Here is a 24,383-nt window from a genome sequence, read left to right as displayed (position 1 = left end):
CATAGTCTACGCATTCTGGAAACGACTATTGCGTGCTGCGCCAACGAGGCTCAAAGTAGGAATTGTACGCGCAATAACGTGTTACAGCCTTTTCAGAGCAACCTTGCAGCTGTTGTCGTTTTCAAGTTCTGCCCCTCTTTGCGCAAGCTGTTGTTTTCAGCTTCCGAGGGGTTTATGCTAAAATATGACCTTGCCCAACGTGTTCCCGGTACAAAGTCACGGTGAAAGCGAAGGCTCATCTAATACTGCAGCTCTCCTGAACAACATCATCAAGGTTGAAGCCGGTACTGCGTGCCAAAAAGCACAGGTGTGAAGTGTCATGTGCTGGGGAAGGATACCTAAACTGGGTCACGGTCGCCCCACATGATGGCGCGAGATCCGCTAATGCAACGATACCTGTAAGATGATCGAAATAAAATAATGGTTTAGTGTTACACCTCAGACTAAAATATAATCAATTACGGGAATATGGTACAGCTCACTAAAAGTAATTGTGTGTTACAGTTAAGATAATTAATCACAAACCGGTCATTATGTTTAATGTGGGCTTTAAATTAACGGTTTCCTAGCCAGTGCGACGTTTTAAATCTGCGTTTGTGTAAACGTTTCTTGAGTTTGGCGCCCTTATTGTAATACAGACACAATTATTTTCAACGTTGCTTCAGTGTTAACGTGAACATGTATCTAATAGAGCGGCTTTTCACACTTTGAGCTGTAGCGACATACGAGCAAGTCCCAAATTCATAAATGCAGTGTGTACACTGCACAATGTCAGCGGAAGTCATAGATCGTTTGTTTGATATTTTTTGAAAACTAAATTTCGCATCCTTGTAACGAAGCTGCGTTCCCCGTTACTGCGTTAGATAGTCAATAAGCCGTAAAGTCACATTGTCCGCAGATCCCAATCTTCGGCTTAGGTGCTGTCTCATTAAATACTCACATTTTACGTCACAGCGACATAAAATGTATTTCATGTTACAGTATCAGTTAGAATCACTTCACGTAGCCTCGTCGGTGCCTGAAAACTTCCGTTTTATTTTCTTTCCTTCATGCTAAATTACATTTCTAAAATGTAATAATTTTGGGTTCAATGTAAGTCACCTATTCTAGTCACGTTCTAGAGATGGGCATGGAAAGACTCCAACTTTAAGAGGGGCCGTAGAAATAAATATTACATTTGCGGGGATTGTTCCTTGACAAACCACTGCAATACAGTGGTTCCACTTGGACAAGCCAATGGCAAGCCGGGATGCCTGGCGTTCGGTGCCCCTTCTCCCTGCAACGTTTTGTTCCCGCTTTGGCTTTCGTTTTCTCTTTTTCTGGGTCCTTGCGTTTCCTTTCTCTTCCAGGTTTGGTCGTGGTCACCTCAGTGTCGTGTTTCGCAGAGGTGTCTGAGGTGTCTCGTTCGCTTCCAGAGTGTTGCTGCTCTTTGTTGCTTGTCCGCCATTTTTTTCTCGGGTGTTTCGATTGTCTCGGGCCGCCATACGAGAAAACAGTCATGTGTTCAATTCGGTCATCGGTTGTGAATTTTCTGATGTTGGCGCGTGATTCGATTGACCGTGAAAATGGCGCAGCTCAATCAGGTTCTATTTTTCCTTTCTTTAATAAAACCTGTGCTGTTGCCGCGATTCTTGGAAGTTTGATTTAGCACATCGCACGATCAGAGGTGAAAATTACGGTACTTTGCTTATCTCGAAATTTGGCTTATCTCAAATTTTTTTTCGCGGATTTTACGACGTTGAGTTAACGAGGTATAACTGTACGTAACAGGAAATAAAAATAAATAAATACAGATGTCTAAAGTGGTTACTTGACAGAAATGCTTTATACTTCTGACAGGCAAATTTGGATATATAAACAATTAAAATAGCCTATTCGGAGAGTTTTTGGGGACATCAAGAATGTAGGGAAACACCATATAAACCCTGACACACGGACAATAAAAATCGCCTGTAGCACAATGATTATATATAACTTCAAAAGAAACTTTCTTTTTGAAGTGTACTAAACTGGGTCTGATTTCTTAATTCCGTGCAGTAAATTACGCTCTATCTTGAGAATGTAACAAAAGCAGCCTTTGTCTATTAGATAAAAAATGGTGAATTCATGCGATCCCGAATAGGCTACAAAAACGTTAGTTCTCGCCTCAATGGTCAACAACATCAAAATTAGAATCCACCGCACTTCGTATTGTTCTCCGAAAAAACTATGTTTCCTGTCAAACTTAGATTGTAAGCAAGACATAAAAGCAGCCAAAATTGTTTTGCCCAGAAACACACCTCGATACAAACGCAGTAAGTTGTAGAACTCTCTAGTTCCACGAACTACTACTTCCAAATAACGACTGACTTTGTTTTTTAAATAATTATATAAAATTAAGGCCTAACAACATTCTAACTCAAAACAATTCCTGGGTACGCTGAGATACCTTCTCAAGATAATCTTAACAATATAAGCTAAGCTCGCACAATGTAAACTCAATTACCCCTCAAAACATTTTACAACGTGTAAGGTGGTTTAATTTTTTTGGTACAACCTGAAATAGATGACTGTCTTAATGGTGTCGCGGTGGTTGTTTAGTTTAAAATTTTTTGCTCGGACACTGTCTAGAACTTCCGGCAGGACAGTAGGTCTGCGCTATACCAGCTATTCCTCAAACACACGCTACGTGTGGGACTGTCCCAAAAGCCACACATCCGGAAACTCTCTCCTTTTCCCCCTCCCTCCCAACCAACACCTTTAGAGCTGGACATAGTGGGTCATACTTCCCAGAATCCTGACCGCCAGGCTCTAGTCCCTTCTTGTTCGAACCGTTCAAAATATGAAGGGCGGAGGGTGGAGAACCCCCCAATGAATCTCCGGACAAGGGAGTAACAAGTAAACATGATATATCTTTCTCTCTATTTTAAATCTAACTTCCGACACGCCAGATGACTCCGGATTAACTAAGCAATACAAGACGCCTCCTCTAAAACGTCTTTTCTGATGGCTGCGCCCCGCCTTTTCTTTGGGCACGCCAGGATTCATCGTAAAAGTTTTTTTATAGATGTAAAACTTAATGCCACTTTGATCGCCACCCTCCACTTTCCTCCGGAGGAGGGGAGGGCGGGATTACGTGCCAAACCAACGAACTTACTTTTAGGGAGAGAAGCGTGAGTATTTGGCCATGTCCGAAATGCAGATTGCCTTCACTGCTGCTAATGTAAGGCTACAGATATCAGCATATTAAGACGCCTAAGATTTTACCTTTCGTAGACAAAAAATAAAACATAACCCCCCTCTCCCCCCCAAAAAAAAAAAAATCCTAGTTATTTTTTTTTTGTATTTAAACGTCAACTACGTGATTACCGGACGCTTAGTTTTCCGTTAAAATATAGGGCAAGCGATCTAAATTATAGGCCAAGTTTCGCAAACTATCTGTTATCTTATTCAAAATCTATGAGTAATTCCTGAAACTTTCAATGACAAAATGATGATATTTCCCGGGAGCTGACCCCGTTCATCTCCGGGTGTTTGTCGGTTTCTGTCGGCTGAAAATGATGCGTAGAAAAGATTCTGAAATCGCTTATAACTTTGGAGCCAGAAAATGACACCTCTCAAACTTTGCCAACTGGTCCGGGTCGAAAGTGCTACATTGGGGCTGTTCGGCGATGCGTACTCTATTTTGAGAGGGCAGCTATTATACTTGATTTCAGCTTAGGTCCGAGCCTGGCCGTTGTTATGAGCCGAAGGTCCAATCAAAGAGCGCAAAAAGCGCAACGTCACGGCATTCTTCGCTCTTGATAGGGAGACCCAGCGGAGGAGTAGGCACTGAAAGACGTCGAACACCGCTGGTCCTATCAACTGCGGATCCCAAAGCTGAAGTTTGGGATTATTTGTGCTAATATTTAGCTCGCGAACAATGAGTCATTCATAGTTTACTAACAAAAATCCTTTTTTTACTTTCTTTTTACTTTTTTATATATTGAAAGCCGGCCGCCAGATAAAGCTGTATATACACCAGGTAACGAAGTATATACCTCAAATAAGGCTGTATGTATGCCAGATAAGTCTGTATATACGCCAGATTAGGCTCTATATATTCCAGATAAGGCTTCATTTTCGCCAGATAAAGCTGTATATGCGCCAGATAAGGCTGCATATATGCCAGATACGGCTGTATATACATAAGATAAGGCTGTATATACGCCGTATTTAATCATACCATGTTTGATATGGCCAGATATGCCCCAGGTATCAGATTTTTATACGGGGTAAGTTGAAATGCTCCCTCAAATCTAGGCTCGTTATCCTGCAGTGCCCTTGCGAAATATGTTGCCACTTCCAGAACAGCTTGACGCTCGAGCAACGCAAAGCGCTCAGCACACTACACGCTTTTTTTCCCTATCCCTCGTTATATATTCGAATGGGTTTGCTGACGCACAACAGCCACCTGGACTTCGCAATTCGCAATCATGATGGCATGCATGTACGACCGCATCATTGCAAAAGCCGGGGAGAGCCATGCGTCCTCTGCCTTGCTCTCAGTAACCAAGGAGGATGAGCTGGCACAAATATGAGACGAAAGAGTTTTGTAAACGAAAGGAATTAAGCAAAAAGACATGTAGCTTAATATCGTGTTGACAAATGTAGTCATGCGCTAACTGTAGAGTGTCTAATGTGCGACGAAAAAGCATGCTTTTGGCTCGATGTGCCAAAAGCATGTTTATGCTTGCGTCGCTTCGATCGGAAAATTAGCAATCTGCCGACAAGAAAATCGTGCAAAACTGCTTGAAAACATAGATACAACGCCCTATTAAAGGTACTCAATCCTTGGCATCCAGTTCTTCACTTGTGCTATTTCACTCAGCACGTAACGCTAGTGGGTTGCTTGGTGTTTTGTTTGTGCTGTAAAGATACCCTATGTGGAAATCGCGCCCTTCGTAGTTCTGAATCTTGACTTCTTTTTTTTCTTTTTTTTAACTAAACCCCCAATTACAAAATTCCGTACACCCGTTCGTGCATTTTCCGCTAAAATTAGAGAGAAAATCAGCGAGTTTTAGTAGACCGTGTTTCCGCTCCGCTAAGCCCCTCCGCTACCCAGAACTCTATAGCCAAGGACATCGGCGCGCAGGCGTAGTGGCGGTTTCTTCGTAGCGGAGGGCTAGCGGAGGGGGAAACACGGTCTACTAAAACTCCCTATTGACATCACGCGACGTAACGTCACGTGACCTATACACCACGTGTAGAAATTAACGTCACGTGATCTACACGTCAATTCAGTTGCCTAGCTAAATTTAGCGGCAGAATTCACTTTTCGTGATCATGACATCAATTCAGTTCCTCGGCTTAACTTAGCAAGAAAATGGACATCACGTGACCTATAAACCAATTTTCCAGCTACATTTAGCGGGTAAATTGACGTCACGTGACCTAAACACATATTCAGTTCGCCTCTACATTTGGGGGATGAATTCCACGACTTTACCTACACGAAATTGGCAGCGTCCTTCATTATCGCGGTTTTACTGAAAGAGAGCGAGAGACAAGTGGCAGAGGGCTGCAGAGCGCTTTCCTCCTCAATGGTTGGTGGCAACAACTCCGAGATAAGAAAGCTATAAGTTCTGAATTTTCGCACGTCACTAAACGATGCCACCATAGAGCACGAATTGGACAGAGCGCTGCGTCAGCGATCGGTCGGAAATCGTCAACCAATCAGGAAGAACCTGAGACTCAGCCGAACGTTGAGGCCGCAGTCCTATCCACAATGCCCTGCCCAACAATGGCCTCTTTAAAGGGGTACTCCACAGGTTTTTTTGAGCTATCTCACCTAACTATATTTTCTGACTCTCCAACCTTTACCCTTTCCGGTATGCTATTTAGCATCGCAAAATTCAGAGTAGTTATTGTTAAATCGGTAGTTGTAAGTAATGCAAAAACTAACATTCAAATATACTCGCACTTTTCAGTGCCGTGACGTCAGTGGAAGGCAGGCTTACCAGTCGAGGAAGCAGTCTAAAAAGTACAAAAGGCCAATCATCTGTTCCGTGCTGGAGCAAAGGTACTAGAGCGAGCTTCCAAAGCATTCATTTGACACCATGAAACTGCTTCAAATCAATTGCGAACGAATTCTACAGTCCAAAGAATGAACCCCTGCCCTCCACTGACGTCACTTTTTCGTTGTTGCCAGTAGAGACCTTTAGTTTGGAAAACACGGTGAGGTCCAAAACTGTAAATTCAATAACTTCGCGAAAAAACAATATTTTACCTAATATTTGGGATACAATTTTAGCGATGTTTGTTGTTGAGTAAATTTAAATTTCAAGCGAATTGGAGGCAATGAAAAAACCCGTGGAGTACCCCTAAAGCAACGCGATACATTTCACCACTTAGGATTTCTTTTCTAGAAGGTGTTAAACAAACGCTTGAAAGAACCGGACGAGTCCTTTGGATGCGTGAGTGTAGCCAGACGTTAACGTGCCCTTGTGCTCACTTTTTTTTTTTTTTTTTTTTTACTTTGATTGATATGATATGTCAAGAGTTCTCTTGAGCGGAACCACCAAGACCGCTTCGGAGTTTTTAGGTTTCAACGCCTTTTCATGATCAGTAAATCCTGCGCCAGCGGGTTCTATTTGTAAACCGAATTCTTTCACCCATCGTCATAGTATAGATTGAACATTTTTCTTAATGGAATGTATGTTGAGTTCTACGTCAAGGATGAACTAAGCAAGATGCTTTGTCCGTTTTAATAATGAAATTTTATTTTAATTTATCACTGAAACGGGGGACCAGAACGAAACGCTGCTACAGCAGCTTTACAGAGTTCCTGGCCCCCGCAGGCGATTCCCAAAAAAATTTAGAAAACGAGCAAACTCCCGCCACACCCACGATTTGTGGGTGTGGCGGGAATAAACATGACTCTCTTGTCTCCTATGGAATGCACGCCTTAGATTTTGGCTTTGAGAGCAGATAGTTAGGTGGTTACTTGCTGAGTGCAAAATCGAACTCCCACCTACCGTGGTGCCCGCCGCAGGACTAGTATGCCTAAAGTGGGTGCATCCCTGGTGAACTCCTCCTCAAAGGAAGCTCCCGCGTCCATTGCTGGGAGGTACACCCTCCGATCTCCACCCGGCTTGGCCTGAGAAAGGAATTTTTTTTTTTCCAAACGCTGACCGAGTGGTCGGCGTTCTAATCCCATAGAACACGAGCCTTGCCTGTACCCGGTGACGCCCAGTTTGCCCCTCAACGTTTGGCTGATGGCCGGTGAGTGTGCCTTAAAGGGCACGAATGAGGGGTTCGCAGTTCCACGCACTTGTAGAAAATACGGGTAGCCTAACTCTAACACCCGTTTTATTTATTTTCTTTATACGGAGAACATCCCAGATAGCAAATCATGTTTGCCCATCAGTTTCTAGGCATCAGGCTTCGCAGGGCCTGCAATTACCCGGCCTGTCCGGAAAGGGGCCTTCGACCCCATCTTTCGGGAAACATAACCGGGAAGAGGGACCTACAGATTCATGTTCGGGGTACAGAAATTACGCAAGCTGTGGGTGTGTACATTACACGCCCACAGAGCGTGCAGTTTACCTAACGACCGGTAAACTGACACATTTTCGTTAAAAAAAAATAAGGTTCGTTTCAATCCAATGCGTTAACACAGTTTCAAGGAAGTCGATTTGAAGCCAGATGAGGATCCCTAGGATAAATTTCTCGGGCGGGACATCGTCATTCTAATTTAGCGTGACTCCCGTCTGCTTTGCTGGTCAAACCTATAAACCAAGTTCACTGTGTCACGGTCATGGTGGACGAGCAATAACTGCACAAACACTCAACTTCTTTGAGAGGAATCTTCACGGCGACGTCACTGTTCACGTCGCTTGTGATCTTCAGATGTCATATATCTCAAGGAGCGAGGAATTCCCCAGTGGGAAATCTGGCGTTCTGCTGCCCGGCGGCAGCTTGCCGATTTGTTGTAGTAGCAAATTCGGTTTGGCGAAGTTCGACAGGGAGCACGCGCATGTAGCTTGCGGCCGTACTTCCGCGAAGCAGCACTGCTTTTATTGGAAGTTTTACTATACGACAATCCACCTGTCTTGGGTGAACATCCACCAGGTGCGAAAAGGGAACCGTATTATTGATTCTAAATGACGTTGTAGTTCTTTTTCGAATTGATTGGTGTCTCTGTCGTCGTGTTGACAGAGGTGAGTGACATTTAGACAGCAAAAGTGGGGCAAAATTTCGTGTTATTATCCCCTTAATGAGAAGTATGTAGCTGTCATGGTGTTTAACGACGTAATGTGAGTACTTAATTATTAACTCTTTGAGGCTTCTAGCCGTCACAACGCCTGCGTAATTAGGTATACGTCCGTAGAGGGTCGCCTAAAATTAAAAAAAGAGATAAGGAAAATAAATAGAGCAATAAAAATATGTCCAGAAAAATTTAGGCAAATTTAAAAAAATTCATTAGGTATGTGGACCATCGGAGTTCAAAGTAGGTGAAATGTAAGCCACCAGAGTCTGCGCTATTCATGATAGGCCGTGTTTTTACTTTTTCTGTCGTTGTCAGAACGAGTGAGGCTCTCCGCGAACCGGGACTCCTAGATCTTCCAAGGTCGATGACGGCGATTCTGGGCTTGCTGGAGGTCAACCTCTGTGCCTCTGTACAACTAGTCTTTCTTTCTTCCTTATAAAGGCACTGAAATGAACCAAAACATTTAAGGGTATAGATAGGACGCATATGTCTTTTATTTTGTATTTATTCTACTAAAACGTTTAGCAATATTTACGCCATCAGACGCAATTAAAAGGGGGGAGGGGGGAACTGCAATGTCTTAAAACATTGCAGTTTTAAGACGGGGATCGAAAAATAGACCGACGAAGGCGCAAACCATGAAGGTAGAGAGCTTCTGGAGGGGACATCACGACACCACAGGTGAAGCCGGGGGAGACTTCCGGTTTCGAGGGACACATCGCCAACAATGATCAAAAATGTACAAAACCAAACGACGCTATTTGACAGCCTTGAACACCCTTGGACGTCTTTAGACAGACTTCGTCACCCTTGAATGCGTTCCCAGAGACCGCGCCCTCTACTTCCGGCTTCACTTGGGATTTTCTCACTTGTCTAGCTCGAGCTAGAGCACTATATAGCTCCTTCGGAGCAGAGTACCGCAATCTAGAACGCAGTCTCTCGGCAACTAGCGGCGAACACCCGGGGGTTCCAACTCCGGCCTACTTAAGGAATAGATCCCAATTCGTTGATGTTAACGGCCATGTTTCAAACGTTCTATCTGTCACTTCCGGCGTGCCCCAAGGAAGTGTGTTGGGACCATTACTATTTCTTATTTATATAAATGATCTAACCGAAGTGGTTTCTTCGTCTGTTTCCATGAGATGGTTTGCGGATGACTGTATTGTTTTTATAGACATCAACACTGCTGACAACAATCTTGCGCTTCAAGAATCTATTATCGTGATAGAGCACTGGTGTGAAGCTTGGGATATGGATTTGAATATTGAAAAAACTGTGCTTCTAAAAATTACTCGAAAAAAACATATAAGCTCATTTGAGTATCAGCTTCACAACATTGCCATTCCTGAGGTCACCAGCTATAAATATCTAGGAGTTACCATTACTAATCGTTTAATTTGCTATATACACATCCCAAATATTTGCTCTAAAGCTTTCGCTAAACTGTGTTTACTAAGGCAAAAGCTCAAACACGTTCCCAGTAGTGCTAAGCTCCTCGCATACAATACGTTCATCAGGTCAAAACTCGAATATGCATCAGTCGTTTGGGATCCCTACAATAAAAAACGATATCCACCAGCTTGAACTTGTACAAAGAAAGGCAGTTAGGTTTATATTCAGTAAATACAATAGGTTGGACTCGCCCACGGAACTTATGAGGGATAACCAAATGCCACCTCTCGATACACGTCGGAAAATGACTCGTATTTTATTTCTTTACAACATCCTGACATCCAGAGTAAGCCTAAATACACTCCCATATCTCAATCATCTAACTTCAAGAAAAACACGACACACTAGGGATCACGCACTACAGCCCATCTTCGCAAAAACAAATGCCTTTAAGCACAGTTTTTTTTTTCCGTGCACTATTTCGGACTGGAACTTGCTACCAGAAACCATTATTCAGTCAGCCAATTTCATTCAGGAATTAGAACGGTACCTAATTCGATAATGCATTCCGCAGCAGTGGTCTTGTCTTCTTTTGTATTATTGTTTTTGTCATTTTTTCATGTGCTCCCATATGTTGCATTTTTTGCCCCTCCTGCTTGGGCCAGAGGACTGGCCTGCAGTATTGTAAAATAAATAAATAAATGAATAAAAATGCATGGGGAACGGGAGCAAATAGCTGCTTCCTGTATATTTTGGCGATCTATGGAACGACAATAGTTTTTGACATAATAAGGGAATAGTTTACAATAATTTGCGCTAAGTTGTGCGCCATGAAATAATTTCATTTCTTTAAAAAAATTGCCTGAGCAGCATCATGCAGCAGACGACGCGGTGACGCACACCGTTCACGTGACCCGCTCCGGCCAATCCATAAAGTCGATCTCCGCTGCGTAAAACAATCGTCTGCTTCAAACGCCATTGCTTTGAAAATTGCATTCGCATAATTTTCACAGGCATCCACTATTATTAAAACTTTGATGAAGTGTTTAGTGCTTTACCAAATTCACGACAGACTAGTTTCAAAAAGTGTGAACTTGGCATTTATTTTTTAATCAGCCGTGTTGTGTCGATCTCCATGTATTCTTCCATAGGGCAGGCCGCCTCCTGGAACCCTGAGTACCACGTGACTCGCGCCGAGCTGCTCTGTCGGCCATGTTGCCGGCGAAACACGCGGATCAAAGAATTGCGCTACTCTGCTCCGTAGGAGCTATATAGTGCTCTAGCTTGAGCCGGTCTGTCGCTTCCCCTTTTTCCTACCTCCGTGGCGAAAACGGACGCCGAGTCGGCGTCCATGTTCAGAAATATGAAAGCTGCCAGTCGGTGTAGCCGACCAGCAGCTTTTGTGTCCGCGTGTTACGGGCGTTCCAGACGACGATAGACGGTGATGAAATAGCAGGCGATGCCGGATGTTGCCCCGCTTCTGCCCGCACGACTAGCAGCAGTGTCAGACACCGGACTAGACGCACTGGATGTCGCGAAAGGGAGACACTAGGCTCGCAAGTATATTTAGCCGAGCAGTCAAGCGAATCCATAGCAAGGCGGGGCCCCTGATCAATAAGTGGGGTTTAGAACGGGCCGTGACCTCCAACTAAATTCTGTTGAACGGGGTAAGCAGTGCACGGTAATTTTTTTTTGTCGTGGAACAACTATAAAAGAAATGCCTGTCCCATCTATGCCCCTTAATTTTTTTTTTTTTAAATTTAGGATTTCATTTATGTTGGTTGTCTTATGCCGTCTAAATTGACATTGGCAGTTTCAGAATGTTGGCAAAGTTCAGCACAATGCTAACGTTTTTACCCGGCTAAGACTAAATATATTCAGTCTGCTGACAACAGTTGAGTTAGAAACGTCCACGTAAATTACCCGGAAATACCGTCGTATCATTTTGTCCAAATAACACACATGAAAAAATCAAACGATTAGACAGAACACGCTCATTAGGAGGCCTGCTATGTAGATGCTTTCAGATGGGATAATATATGGAGCTTTTAAAAATGGCACACGCCAATACCTAAACTTTTACCGGAGCATGTATAGGAGGCTTGAACTCTTACACAATTCCAACTGCGGTTGAGCTTAAAAAGCTCCTTATGACCCTGATCATTTGCAACCAGCAGTCATCGTTCCAAGAGGTCACAGAAGTGAAAAAGATGTCAGAAACGAGTCAACAATTTGTATTTTTTTCGGAACGCCGAAAAATGATGCGTGTGCCTTATATCTTTGTAACGTGGGTGGATTTAGCAGTTTTCAACGATTCTAATCAAAGTTCTGATTGAAAATGCACCTGCAAAGTTTCTTAATCAAAATTTATAGACTAAAATGAATTCCCCAATTCTACTGAACACTAATACTTTTCCTTAATGGGACCCTTTGGCACAGACCACTACGGAATCTTTCTGTGCGACACGTAGTTTTCGCAGGATCGATTCGGCCCGCGCCCTAGAAACACCCTATATATTCTCCGCGTGGAAACATTCACAATTTGCGAAGCAAGAAATATAAACTAAAGCTCTAACCGTTACACGAGTGAGTATCTGAATGCAGCCAGATCGTTATTATTACTCTTTTTATGAAATTGCATATTTTCTCGGTGTCATTATCCTTTTAGATACGTACACTTATTTGTCCTTATCCTCGCTTCTGTAACAATGATTTGTTTAAATTCAGCATACGATATCACTACATACTACAACTGGAGTCAGCATTGATTTCAAGTCGTCTTAAAGATAGCTGAAAAATAGTGTATTACACACTACAACATGAGCTCGTTTTCAATCTCAGGTCACGCTCAGAACTTTTATTTATCAGCTAATATATTATTCCACTATTATTCCTCCCGTGACATCAACAGCAGCCCCAGTCATGAAGCTACTCTTAGGACTGCACATGAACGCAATCGTCTCGGCTATTTCTTCAGGTTGCCCAACGCGCTTCAAGGCCGTTGCCTGGACGTAGGTGGCCACCGCTTCTGCGGGAGTTTTTGCTAGCATGGGCGTGTCGACTGGCCCTGGTAGTATGGCGTTGACTCGGATGCTCTGGGTGGCGACTTCGAGGGCCACTGCCTTCGTGAGGGACACGACGCCGCCCTTAGAGGCTGAGTAGGGAGTTTCCCCAGGATAGCCAGTTTTTGCCATAATGCTCGCGATGTTGACGATGGCACCGCCCGTGACGTTCCTAGCCAGCATGTGCCTCACAGAGGCTCGGTCAATCAGGAAGGTTCCCTGCGAAAGAAAGAACAAGAATGAGGGCCACGTGATAAAAAGCGTGGGCTCAAATGAAGCCGTTATATCTAGTTGGCGTGCAGAGAGGATTGTACGTAGGCGCAGTTCTTCTCAAACCTAATGCCGTCACGAGGTGGTAAATTTTTTGGCACATTTTGTGCTCTTTCTTGGACTGGCGCTGGAACTATATGTGGTACATTATTGACTCACCCTATCACAATTCAGCACGAGAAAGATATTCCAGCTGCTGCAGCAACCAATATACAGGGTGTTTCAGAAAACTCAGGCCAAATCGCTCCTGCGAAAACCGCTTATCGCAACGAAAAAAGGCTTGTGTCGTTTTGGTCCGGGGCCAGGGGCCCATTTAGGAAAATTATTAAAGTCCGAGATAATTAAGTTGTTAATTATTTTTGCGTAATTAACTTTTTTAATATTGTGTTTAAGCGCGTGGTTTCAATTAGAGAATTGCTCACCATCGTCGAAAAACCCTAAACCAACAAAGTGCAGAACGATAGAAGGCACGCGAAGCATTTTACGGCTTTCTGAAAAACCGCACAAATTCGACGGGTTTTTAAGTTTCGGTTTGCTATCGGAACGCATCTGGGCCCCGGCGGCACCGCGCCCCGTGGAGAGAGAGTGCAACCGACTTATGCTGCGCTGTCATCGCGCGACGCAGCAGAGGCTGGTTGCAGTATCTTTCCACGAAGGGGGATCGGTGGCCGAGTGGTCTAGCGCACACCAGCTCGGAGCACGTGGAGCGAAAGCTCGCGCTGCAGAACCCAGAGATCCTGGATTTAAGCCCCACCCCTGCCCGTTTCGATCTGGATGAGCATCGTACCGGCGTGCGGTCGTGTATCACTACTGCGTGGTGCACGTTAAAGACCCCAGGCTAGCGGCTGTACCACACTGGCTAAATTTCTCATCTACAGCTGGGAGACTCGTCGCCCTTGTGAAGCAGACCAAGTTCTAGGCTGTATAAACACACACACAACCAAATTTTTTTTTTTTTTTTAATCTTTCCACGGGGCGCGGTGCCGCCGGGGCCCAGGTGCGCTCCGATAGGAAACCGACACTTAAAAACCCGTCGTATTCGTGCGGTTTTTCAGAAAGCCGTAAAATGCTTCGCGTGCCTTCTATCGTTCTGCAGTTTGTTCGTTTAGTGTTTTTCGACGATGCTGAGCAATTTCCTAATTAAAATCATGCGCTTAAACACAATATTAAAAAGTTAATTACGCAGAAATAATTAACAACTTAATTATCTCGGACTTTAATCATTTTTCTAAATGGGCCCCTGGCCCAGGACCAAAACGACACAAGCTTTTTTTTTTGTTGCGATCAGTAGCTTTCGCAGGAGCGATTTGGCCTGAGTTCTCTGAAACACCCTGTATATATATACCGGGTGATTCAAGGAGCGGCCAGGCTCTTTAAATCGACCGCAAATTTCGGTTTCTGAACGAATCGCTTTTCGATTTTGTACAATGTTGGTCACCAGGTGGTGCATTTTTTTCTTTTTCAATTTAAAACGTCTCTGACATGCCAAAAAAAAAATTTTTTTTTATGCTAGGCGTTAAAATGGCGTGTCAGGACATTACAAAAAAAAATTTTCACTATAGAGGTGCGTAGTTTTTTTTATAAAAAATAGAAATAGGAGGCCCAATTCAAGGTTCCCGCCAGTGCACTGTGACGTAACAGTGTACCACAAGGTGTCGGGGCGGTCAGAAGGGTGGCATCGACATACCTCACTAAAAGTGGGTTATCAAGAAGTCACGCGAGTTTTACTCCTCGTGCTCTCCGCGACCGTGCCTACGACTTTTTCTTTTATTTTCTGCTCTTTGTACGAGCGATTGTAGAAAGCGAAGTTTCAGTTCCACAAGCTCTTTATCGCTGCACCGTTGGTTAGTTTCCGTGCTGTAAAAGTTGAGGACGAAGAGTCAGTGGATCGACGTGATGGAGGTCAATAATGAAAGTGTTGCGAGTAGAAGCCAGTGTACGAGTGCGTGCCGTCAGTCCGACGATACAGAGCCATACTGGGCACAAAAAAAGCTATCAAGTTTTGAAAATTTTTAGAACGCTCGCAGAAATTAGGATTGCTTGCGTACGACACGTCTAATTGCATTGCTGAAGCTTCGGACACCGAGGTCGTCGAATCATCATATACTCCCCAGGCTGAAGATGCCTACGGTCTCTGGGAAATGCATGCAGTGTGATCTCTTCTCCAGTTGCTGAAATACCGGGACAGTCCCTCACACAGCACCTTCTAGGCACTTTAGTTGATCACGAACTTCACTGACTCCTCCTCGTCTGCCTTTACAGCAACATTAAGCGATGAAAAGCAAATAAAACAAACTTTGTCTGCTTTGATATCGCTCGTGGAGGTGCGGAGAATAACAAAAATAAAAAAAAATAAAAAATATTACACACCCTCGCGACAAGCACGAGGAGGGATACAACTCACGTGACTTCCGGCGATGCTTCCCTTCTGACCACCCCGGCACCTTGCGGTACACTGTTACGTCACAGTGCACTTGCGGGAACTTTGAATTGGGCCTCGTATTTCTATTTTTTTATTAAAAAACTACGGACCTCTAAGTGAAACAATTTTTGTAATGTCCTGACATGCCATTTCAACGCCCTTTAAGGACTTTCGTGGCTCCCGTTTGCTTCCGTGTATATTAGGGCCCCAACCAACCACTTACCTACCCACGACTCGAGTAATTTTGGGGAAAACATTTGAATAAGAAAGAAAAACACTGGCCAACGCCTGTTCAAGTTAATGGTGTCGCGGACTGTACAAATATCCACAACTTCTTTGTGGAAGAGATAACTTATCAGTGTTTTTGTCAAATATCTCTAGTATGTAAATTTCAACACTACAAGAGTTTAGTATTAAAAGGTTTCCTGCATTTGTGATTGAAGATAGAAATGTGTTCTATAATTTAACCAGAATAAAATAACTACATGTAACACATTCAACACTTATACCTACCCAGTGATAAAAACACTCCAATGCTACCAAAATGCAAGGTCTCGCTAACGTTACGTTCTGCGTTAACTTTCGTCAAATTTCTCTATTAAAACAGTACCCATATAATCGAGGTTTATTTTAAAGTGTGACTTCGCTTTTTATTTTATTAAATGTAGCAAAATGCTATGCATCTAAGCAACCCAATCATATCGCAGAACCAAGACATATCGCAACATATTATTGGAGTCCGCTCCGCCCAGAGATAGCTGCAACGCGTTGCGCTCAGCATTTCGAATTCAGAGCTTGCATGCGACGTCATAGCATCATGCAGGAGGTTAGTCCATATTCTTGCCAAGAAAAAGGAGACGTTTACTCTTCTCCGTAATGCGAAATTAGAGTGCAGCTCTTCAAATATTTTGATTTTGCAATATATAGTGGTAAACATTTCAGAGAGAAATATGTCTACCTTGACATTTTGATTTTTTTTTTTTGAAGGGGGGGGATGGGGGAGGCGAGAGAGGGTAAGGAGGGCACAGGCGGGGGCCCTATTTGGGGGCGGCGAGAAGCGCGAAGTCGCATGTCGTGAAGTCCTGACCTGTGATGAACCATAATGCAACCCGCGCGCTGTTGCACTGTGGGACTTCACAGCAATTCTGTTTATCTGCTAAATGAAGCGGGGAAGTTGAATTGGTTTGTAGGTCTGTTACGTCCCAAAATGCAACGTGCGCAGTGTTGCATTACAAGACGTGACAGACCTACACACCAATTCTTTTTCTCCGCTGAATTTAGGGGAGAAGTGAGTGAATTGGTGTGCAGGTCTGTGAAGTCCCATGATGCAACGCGCGCGGTGTTGCATTATGGAAATATTAAGCACCCGTTCTCGCACATAGCAGTTACGCCGACTGCGACGCCGACGCCAATAGCGGAGCCGCTATATGCGGGAACGGGCACCCAAGAGCCTCGCTCTAAAACAAATTTTATGGTTTGAAGTTTATTCTTCATCAGGAAGGTGAGCAGCAGTAAGGTGACCAAAATGACCCCTGATCGGACGTCAGTTGAGCCTATGTATTGGTTCGAGGGTAATGCGGAGTTATATCTCCCAAGTTACGCTGAGCCGAAGCATTGGCGTCGAGATGTTTCTGTGGCGACATCTGATAGATCCTATTCCAGAAGTCATTACCAGGATTTAGCCTAGCCGTGACGTTACAAGTCATGATATACCCTCTTTTTTATTAGAAAGGCTGTCAATTCGGTGACGTGGCCATTGAGCGCCCGGCTGACGGAAAAAGGCGAGCAGATGCGCAAAACGGTTACAAATATGGAAGCGAAGAGTCACTTCTTGGTTGACACCTCAGGCAGCGACAATAATACGCACGGTGGACTCATGAAACAGCAGCAAACCGCAAAACAGAAACAAAGGAAGGAGGCTACCGACGCATGGAGAAACGGGAGATGGGCGGAAGAGTAAAAGGTGGACTCAAATCTTTAAGAAAAAAAGAAAAGCGCGTTTGTGTTTCCGAATTTAACGACTGGTGCGTTGTTTGGCGCTGCCCGAATAAACCCCTGCGCACGCCCTTTTCCCTGATCTCCTTTCCCTTTCACAGCGGTGACGTTCTTTTAGCATTTAACAGACATTGTACAATAAAGGAGGCTATGCATTTTATCATTGCAACATATAACTTCCGGACCAGAAGTTTATTGGTGCAATAAAGTGCAGGATGAACACTTGCAGTCTTGACTTGATCAGCTGCATTACCGCCAAAATTGCCTTTCTGACATTGCCCCTAGTTCCCTCCATAAAATCAGAATAGCAGCAAACATTTTAAACCAGGGCAGTCGACTAAAATCAATACCACCTAGAACACAAGGCCTGCGCGTTTCCTCCTCTAAACGTCATCACTAGTAGATCCCCTCAGCGCCCCCTAGCTAGCCCGGATGAGCAACATCGTCTGCTACATCGTCTGCTCCATCGCCTGCTTCAGTGGTTTGTGTAACAGATAATGAAACAAATGCTCACGCCGAGTGTCTCTTGCAAATAGCATACGATGAAGTTAGACGTTCACGTGGAGCATCAAATGCATGAGCGAAATTGCGTTACTGCTGCGCGAAGGGCTGAAAAGCCCTTCGTTGGACGCTGGACGCTGACACTGGACGCCATTTTCGAGGGCGCTGTTTATACCTCGGGTAGCTGCTTCGAAGCGTTCTACCGCAGAACGAGCGCGCGCGCTAGAAATGCCCGTCTCAAAGCCAGGAGCGCGTGCTAGCTCGCGCTCCTGGCCGAGGGAGCGTTCGCATGCACGTCGCAAATGCACTGGAAGCTCGCTATCAGCTCGCGCTCAGCAGTCACGCACACAGCTGCGGCCGCAAGTGAATGCGACGTAGTTGCGACGCGTCCCCTACTCTCGTCAAGCTTCGGGCTGTTTGCCGCTTGGGGCGGGTCGGGGATCTAGTAACGAAACGTCATGCGCAGGCCTTGTCTTCTAGGTGGTATTGCTAAAATGCGCAACCACATATGAACACATTAATTAGCAATCCCCAAACTCATAATGTAGAGTGAATTGCAAACAAGACATCTGGCCGCCGCCATGTTCTACCTCGTGTAAGCCAGCACGTGCAAGTGAATGGCTGCCAAAGCTTTCTTTACGCGCATGCGGCGCGTGCTTGCAATCATGGGGCACCAGCCGGGAACCCATGTTTGCGAACGTCTATTCATCCAGTGGTATTAGCAATTTTCCACTACTGAAATCTGGAGCACATTACCATCGTCAGCTACAATTTCAGACAACTTGAACGGCCTACATAACGCACCATATTTTTTTTATATTGTCCCCCATTTTTGTGGCGCTCATTAGCTTATCACGTTGTCAATTTTCGCGTTAAATATGATTTTGTTAGTCCACTTTCAGTGTGCTGTTTTTTCTGCATTATCTAGAAATCTGCTTAACCTAACCAGTTATAATTTTTATGTATTTGAGTGTTTTTTTTTTGTATTATCCTTGACTTTTAATGAATTTATGATTCCAATATTTTAATAAAATAGGTCCAACGTAGCTAAATCAGCTCTAAGCACAGATAGATTTCGAGCGACTAGCAACATCCATTTCTTGTAATCGAGCCATTATTAGATTTATGAATTGATTGATTGATTTATTCACTAAATATGTCATAATAGGCCCTTGGCTAATCGCAGTTGGTAGACCGCAGAGATGATCTTTGTCGCACACGTCGACAGTAGAGAATGGCTAAGAAGATATTCTCAGCCCTGTAGAGCAGGATTTATTGATTTGTTTGTACTTACCCGTAGGTTGGTGCCGATCGCTTCGTCAAAGGTGGCGTCGCAAGTTTCATGGATGAGATTGGGTGTGCCCGAGACACCGGCGCTGTTCACAACAACGCTGATCGTTCTCTTAGAAAACAAAGACTCGATCTCTTCGAAAAGATTGCTGACAGCAGTTGAGTTGGAAACGTCCACGTAGATGGCCCGGTGATTGCCCTTGTAGGATCCTGCGTAGGAGATAGTATATGGAGAGAGAACTGAATGCTAGTGGATGGTATCATTTTAGGGCCGGATAAACAACCACTCGCTCCCAAAATCAAGCATGTTAAATAAAAGCTGAACTCCATGGAGCGAATATGCCGCGAAGAACCGACGAACTTCGCCCAGGGGCCCGTTCGCTTGGCGCATGGCACAACAGCCACTCTTCTGACAACACGCGCAGAGCGAACGGTGCCGGACGAGATTCGTCGCTTCTTTCGGTTCATGAAGTCCAGTATTAAAAGCGGTCCCCACATACATCTGGCAATGACGTCCCTCCCTTTTGTGCTTCCTCGAGTTCAACATCCTCTCACACTGAGAACAAACATGGCGACCTAGGCAGATGACGTCACGATCTGAATAGTCGGCCACAATAGCAAGGCACTTATGACAGGTCATATCCTCCAACTGGCCTTGGATAAAGCAGGGACAGAAAGGGCGCGTCTGAGACTGACGCTGAATACACCAATGTATGCTCTCCTCTACAGCGACTTAGCGGGCTACAAGCTGGCAAAATAACGTGAAATGGCACGGAGATCGAAAGAAACAGGTGAAAACTCTGCTTGTGTCTTCCTACGGAGGACCTCCTGACGTGGCGACCTGCAGTGAAACGACTCTCGGCGCAATTCCGCCAATTATTAGGCACCCTCCAGGGTTTCTGGGCACATGACCAAGGAGGGTTTCCCACAGATAGTCTGCTCACACCCTTCCGAGGGCTCCTACAGTCTAAGCTGCTCTATGAGCGTGCCGTACTCAACATCCGCTAGCCCCAACTGGAATCGCTGTAATGGTATCACCGTGTGGCATCCCTGGGCTTCCCACCATACGCCAGAAAGGTGCCAACAATAAAGCCCAAGAAAACCCAGTCTCTCTTCAGCGAGAAAGCGCTGCAATGCACTTCGTAATTCGAATGCGTACTGGCCCAATAGATCAAAAATTCATTTTCAGCCTGCTCTGACGATTTTGTTCACAATTCGGCCAACTCATGGTACAATTCTAACGCGACATTGGAGGTCCAGCGATCCACATCCCTATCCTCCCACCGTAATACGCGCGTTCCCCAATAGACGCGCGAGATTCATTACCAGACCTTCCCAAGAAAAAGGACATGCACCCGGAAGTTGCTCGCTCTGCCGTGGCTATGGCCCTTGAAATGGAATCTGCTGGACAAATCAAGGTCTACACTGATATCTCAGTAGGTAAGAAAAAGGGCTCTGCGACTTCTGCTTATGTGACTATGGCCCTTGCAACAAAGAAAGGTGTTTTGAATATTGAAACGTCATCTACATCCTCAGAGCCTGTCACTATTCAAATGGCGCTAGAGGCTCTACAAGCAACACCAGGGGTTTAGCAGCCGTGATTCTTACAGACTCCCGTGGTGCTCTTCAACAACTTGCCGACATCGAAGGCACCTTCCTGATAGCTCAGAAAACCTCACATTTAGAGAAAAGGCTAGGAGACGACGGTTGGAAACTTGTGTTTCAAAGGGTTCCTGCGCATTGCGGAATCGTCCGAAATGAACTATCGGATACCTTGTCCACAATGGCTCACATCCTACAAACCGCTACACATGACCTCCGACGTTTTTATGAACATCAGAAAACGCCACCCAGAAACTAAAACCACCCGGGGACAAAAGATAATGTGGAGAGCAAGTCGTGCGCTGCTTGCACAGGTGTTGAAGTGACGTTGCAAAGACACCTAGCTCTGGTTGGCTCTTATTGAAGGATAGCGGTTAGACCTCAAAACAAGTTACCGAGAGGTATACCCACCATTCATTCAGAACCTATTAGAGCTCGGGATTCCGAAGTCACCACAACCCCTTAAAAAAAAAGCAGACAAACTTGCGATCAGCATACATGTGCCAGACTCTAACCCAACCCGAAGTGGCGCCTCCCTGTTACATCGGCTGCGTACCAACAAAGCCTTCCCCCAGAACAACCTACGTCGCTCCGGGAGGAGTGATCGCCGAAGTGCTCCCAACTGTGTTGTGCGCGGATATTATGCAGAGGACTTTGACTATATATTCTGGCACTGCCCAGAGTACAGGAATGCTCAAAAGACATTTATGGGGCACATTCAAGCCTCCAGCCCCACTCGAGAATTACTGTTTCCCATAAGTAGCAGGCAACCGGAACAGACGATTTTCAAAGCAGTGCTCGATTTTGCCTACGAAACAGGCCTGGTAGGCCGCCGATAGACTTACACACTACTTTGAGGATTGTGTGGCCTATCTAACGTACAGCAACCGTATCACGCTGGTAAGATGCCATTACTAACAGTTCAGCTGAAAGCCACCCTCCGAGGCACCGCCGCTTTGCAGCGGTGCGCTGATGTACAACGCATCTTCCCCTTTTTTAGTTGTTTTCCCAACTGTTTCGATTGGCAACCTTCATCACATGCGACAAAACTGTTTTACCTAACCCTTCTCTACCCACATTTTTCACTCCCCTTGTCTTTGGTCCATTGAGTATTTCCCCTAGGCATGAGCATACTATTACGCATTGTCAATAAACCCCCTTTCCCGCTTTATATATCAGATCCCCGCCCTTCCACATGTTGCTCCCACATACATCGCATATGCTAACCGAACACTAGATCCGGCGCTGAAGCAGCGCTCGGTTGAACGCAACTTGGCATCGATGTAACGTTGTATCAAAACTATCACTAATCCAGCATGAAATCATCGCGGTGCTCGCAATATCAGCGATAACAGCCATGAGATAGCGCCACAGTGTATGTTTGAACAGGCCTTTATATGAGCAAGCGGTCTTCGAAGTAGCAGTGGTAACGGAGTGACTGCTCACCACTTACCGCATTAAACATTAGGAGTGTTATGTACTCAACATAGGAATAGAGTTTATGCAGATGTGAACAATATTCTAATTGATCTGGCTCTGAGATACCTTAGACAGCAAATGACACGTTGGTACTAATTATACAGTGATAGGTCGCTACAACTTCACTTTATAGAATAACTGAGTGTAGATCCGAGCTGGTGATAATTATCCATGATGTAACACCCGAATCTGTGCTGTGGAAAAAATCCAAGAATTTTTATTCGGAAGGGTTGACAGCGGTAGCAGAACTGTTTTCGTTTTCTTCGATTTTAAATTCCCGAATTTTCCGGCACCACAGACTCAGGTTTTACATTATGAATGATTCCAAATGCGGTTATACAATGCCAGCGCTATAGGAGCAGGTTTTCTATCACGAAACGGCTACCTAATTGTTTCCTTTCAAAAGCGTCACTGAACAATGATTGCCTTATTGCACGCTATTTTATTACAATCACATGTTGAAACAAATAAAGCGTAGTCTTTCCCCAATGTATATTGCATATAGGCTAATTACGCGTCCCAGATTCACCCCATGATATTACTCCGTGGGGAACCCACTGATTATTGAGTTGATGGATTAGTGCTGGATGCTTGTAGTAAGGAATGATGATTGACGTAATGGTAGCTCCTCGCGGTGTAAGACTATTGAGAAAATCCCGGCCACTGATTGGTACATTTGAACGTCCAGCACTTTTGCTAACAAGGGACGATCGTGGCTTGTTCTCGTTCGTTGTTTGTGACAAGATGGCTCGTGACAGTAAACCGAGCATCGTTGACGCGACGTACCGAAAGCAGATCTCCGAGGCGGCACCATCTCCGAGGCGGCATCCGTGTACGCGTGAAATACTAATGCCTGTCTACCCAAGCCTTCAACACCTCCTCTCTATACCACTAATCAAGGGGAACGTGTGTAGCCAGAAAAAAAGCTGCCGGCGCCGCGTGTGTCTACTTGCCGACAAAGCGCACGCGCTAATTTGGGACCTGCCTACAAAATGGCCAATCATGAGACCCGAGTTCGCTTTATAGTTTTACATCGTGAGAAACTAATACAATCCTGATTACAAGAAGCTGGTTGCTCTTTGTCATGATCACAACTACGCCTGGTGCGCGCTCGAGGCAAAAAGTTGAAAACAAATATAATAAAGCGCGAAAAAGGTCAAGGGTTTCTAGTACAGCAACGAAAGTTTCTGCGAAATAGCACAAAAATAATCTTCCTTAGAGGTAAGAATAAGTGTGTGCCCAAGATAATAACATTAGGTACTGTGAATCACCGCATTTACAATCTCAAAGCTGTAGACACCAATTTGCAATGGGCAAAACATTTCTCATTCATGGGTCCTGTGTTCGCACACTACCCCAAACAGTAAAGGCAATAGGTTAAAGTGCAAATAAGTGGAACCACTAACCTTGCAGCATCTCTATAGTCTCATTTGAGCCCGTTCTGTTCTTGTCTGCCACGACGACTGTGGCGCCCTCTCGAGCGAGTACCATGCAGACGCTCCTCCCGATCCCGCTGGCGCCTCCGGTGACAATAGCAAGCCGACCTTTGAGTCCCAAACCCTGGCATTTGGTCTGATTATTTTCAAAGCATGTGTTGTCTTGACTTCCATCTGTTTTGCACAATACAGTTCCTGAAAGCAAGCAAATTTACTAAATCGGGCACCGTGGGAAGATATAAAGTTATTGTTGTAAGATTTGTTCAACGTCTTTGAAACCTGACCAATATTCTACTCTATAGACACCAGGAGCCATCTGGTACCGCGGTAAACCGTTTTAACAAGCCTACACTTAAACGACGATTCAAGTGAGTATTACGACGTGTGAGGCCAATAGTGTCGCTGTGGTTGCAATTGGCGATTGGCCAAATGCTCACTGTGACGTCTTTATTTGGATTAATGTTTCGTTCATCGACGGAAATAAGCTCAATGTCAGATTGTCACTCGTGACAATTTTGATATAGAAATGCGATGACTGCAAGCTTCCATTTTTATTTTTACAGATAATGTCGAACTTGTAGCTCAAACCTGATAATGGCCAATTCACGCGACGGACCCAATCGCACCTGTCGTCTGCGGACTGTGTAACACGTGATCGTAACGTCTCCGATTTTAGCAATCCGCAACTGGTATGTGGACGCGCT

General features: G+C 44.8%; 1 protein-coding gene across 1 annotated transcript; it reads right to left on the bottom strand.

Moving 5' to 3' along the window:
• Nucleotides 1-12,498: 12,498 nt before the first annotated feature.
• LOC120838248 ((3R)-3-hydroxyacyl-CoA dehydrogenase-like) lies at nucleotides 12,499-23,995 on the bottom strand. Its single transcript, XM_040208081.1, has 4 exons — nucleotides 23,959-23,995; nucleotides 23,650-23,874; nucleotides 19,167-19,372; nucleotides 12,499-12,903 (listed from the first exon to the last, which is right to left on the bottom strand). Exons 1-4 carry the CDS (start codon nucleotides 23,993-23,995, stop codon nucleotides 12,499-12,501), a joined length of 873 nt encoding a protein of 290 aa, XP_040064015.1.
• Nucleotides 23,996-24,383: the final 388 nt, after the last annotated feature.

The sequence above is a fragment of the Ixodes scapularis genome, unplaced genomic scaffold (genome assembly GCF_016920785.2).
Source record: "Ixodes scapularis isolate PalLabHiFi unplaced genomic scaffold, ASM1692078v2 PGA_scaffold4__175_contigs__length_147842914, whole genome shotgun sequence".
In the NCBI taxonomy this organism is placed as follows: Eukaryota; Metazoa; Arthropoda; class Arachnida; order Ixodida; family Ixodidae; genus Ixodes; species Ixodes scapularis.
This window is presented reverse-complemented; position numbering and strand designations above follow the sequence as displayed.